Source organism: Dipteris shenzhenensis, chromosome 8 (genome assembly GCF_047967505.1).
Source record: "Dipteris shenzhenensis isolate YYH24624 ecotype China chromosome 8, Dip_SZ_1.0, whole genome shotgun sequence".
In the NCBI taxonomy this organism is placed as follows: Eukaryota; Viridiplantae; Streptophyta; class Polypodiopsida; order Gleicheniales; family Dipteridaceae; genus Dipteris; species Dipteris shenzhenensis.
In genome coordinates this window covers 41,938,821-41,940,533 of record NC_141603.1, presented here as the reverse complement: position 1 = coordinate 41,940,533, position 1,713 = coordinate 41,938,821, and the positions used below count along the sequence as shown (strand labels likewise).

At 46.1% G+C, this 1,713-nt stretch overlaps 1 protein-coding gene across 1 annotated transcript; it reads left to right on the top strand.

Moving 5' to 3' along the window:
- Nucleotides 1–374: 374 nt before the first annotated feature.
- LOC147899523 (uncharacterized) lies at nt 375–1,469 on the top strand. Its single transcript, XM_087377741.1, has 2 exons — nt 375–841; nt 927–1,469. The coding sequence occupies exons 1-2, from the start codon at nt 413–415 to the stop codon at nt 1,467–1,469; spliced, it is 972 nt and encodes a 323-aa protein (XP_087233867.1). The 5' UTR covers nt 375–412.
- The last annotated feature ends 244 nt before the right edge of the window (nt 1,470–1,713 follow it).

Sequence of the window (1,713 nt, the reverse complement as noted above, 5' to 3'; positions counted from 1 at the left end):
CTCTTTGGACTCTTGGTAGTCCCCATGGAATTTCATTGTTCTTGTTACTTTTGCCTCTCTGAGATGGAAGTTGCAATGTTCAATCTCTTTCGCCTCGTAGAAATCATATCTACAATTTGGATGTTAGATATGGCGATCAAATGCATGTATGACTAGATGATATGTGTTGTTAAATCAATTTGGAACACCAAATGGTGAGATAGAGAGAGAGAGAGAGAGAGAGAAGTTTTCAAATTTGAAATTTGGCTCCATGCTGAGGTGAGAGAGAGAGAGAGAGAGAGAGAGAGAAGTTTTCAAATTTGAATTTTGGCTCCATTCTGAGGTTTGGAGCTTGCCATCGCCATGGAGCTTTGACGCCCATCTTCGTTCCTTGCTCCATTCTGAGCTTTGGATCTTTGGCATTGCCATCGCCATGGAGCTTTGGCAGCTCCTCCCTCCTGGAGACCCCATCTCTCAGCACTACCCTTCCCCTCCGACACCATCCTCCTGCCCTCCCCCTCCCAACACCCTCGCAGATTCATCTTCCTTCATTGACTCCCTTGAAACGCCGCCATTTGAGCACGATCTTTCTTCCTCCTCACCTCGTAGCCCTCTCGCGCGAACCTGGGCGTCCTGCTTCTCTTCTCTTGACGATTGCTCGGAGTTTCTATCAGAGGAAAGCCAGGGTTCTGCCCATTTTCAGCTTCTACCTGCTTCCAGTCTGCTCGCCAGCGAAAGAGGCAATACAGAAAGCAACCCCGCCATCGACAACAGCAGCGGCATAACCGAGTCTTTGCCTTGTACGAACGATCCCTATTTATTTGAAGAGATTCCAGAATTTTTGTCTACCTCCAGCCGTCAGGTGACTTATCCATCATGCACGCCATTTCAATTTAAGAGGTTTCGGCGGATTGCCTGTTCTGATATGGTGGTATTGAAATATGCAGCATGAAACGAGTTGTGGAGAGCCAGAATCCAATAGTCTAGCGGAAGCAACCTTTTCTTTCAGTGAAACAAAGCACGAACTCTATTCGAGCAGAATCGGCGCCCGCAACAATCTCGAACTATCAAACTTACCGTCGCCAATATGCGCTCTTTTCGAACTAGTAAACCATCATGAAAACGGCCGAGAGTGTGACTTGGGCCCCCCTAAAGGAAGCCATCCGCTCAGAAACATCACTCTTACAGAGAGACCATTGACAAGCTCTCCGCTTTCGCAAAATATGTTTGTCACAGACACTGGTAAGGCAGCTGGCAACAAGGAAAATACTGTGAAGATACAGAATCAGATAAATTGTAACAAAGGGTCCAGAACACTCAAGCAAACTGCATTCTCACGGGTTCAAGATCTTGAGCAATCATTTCCACACAAAGAGCAGCAGGCGGTCAAGAGGCCGAGCGCTTGGCTGTGTCCAAGAGCTGCGAAGAAGAATTTTAGGCCCAAACCCAAGCAGATTCTTCTCGATGGGTGGCTTGCAAAACAGAGGTAGCAAACTCTAGCTTGGTTCTTCTTTGAGGAGGAATGCAGGTTTTTCTTGATTTGTGTTTTGTAGACCAGAAGTAACAAACATTTTTTCTAACAGGAACTTCTGGATGGGAACCTCTTTGTCATGAATAGATTGGTTCTTGTCTCAAAATAACCGAATTGAGGTGGTTTGCAAAAGGAGAGGTAGCTAGCCTTTAATACTTCTTCCTTAATGTCATGTACAGCTTACAGGATTTGGCTGTGAACTA

Excerpts from the sequence above, each read along its gene's own strand:
- LOC147899523 (XM_087377741.1), top strand. The coding sequence starts at position 413 with ATGGAGCTTTGGCAGCTCCTCCCTCCTGGAGACCCCATCTCTCAGCAC. Across the intron at positions 842-926 it reads TGTCTACCTCCAGCCGTCAG|CATGAAACGAGTTGTGGAGA; the intron begins GTGACTTATCCA and ends TGAAATATGCAG.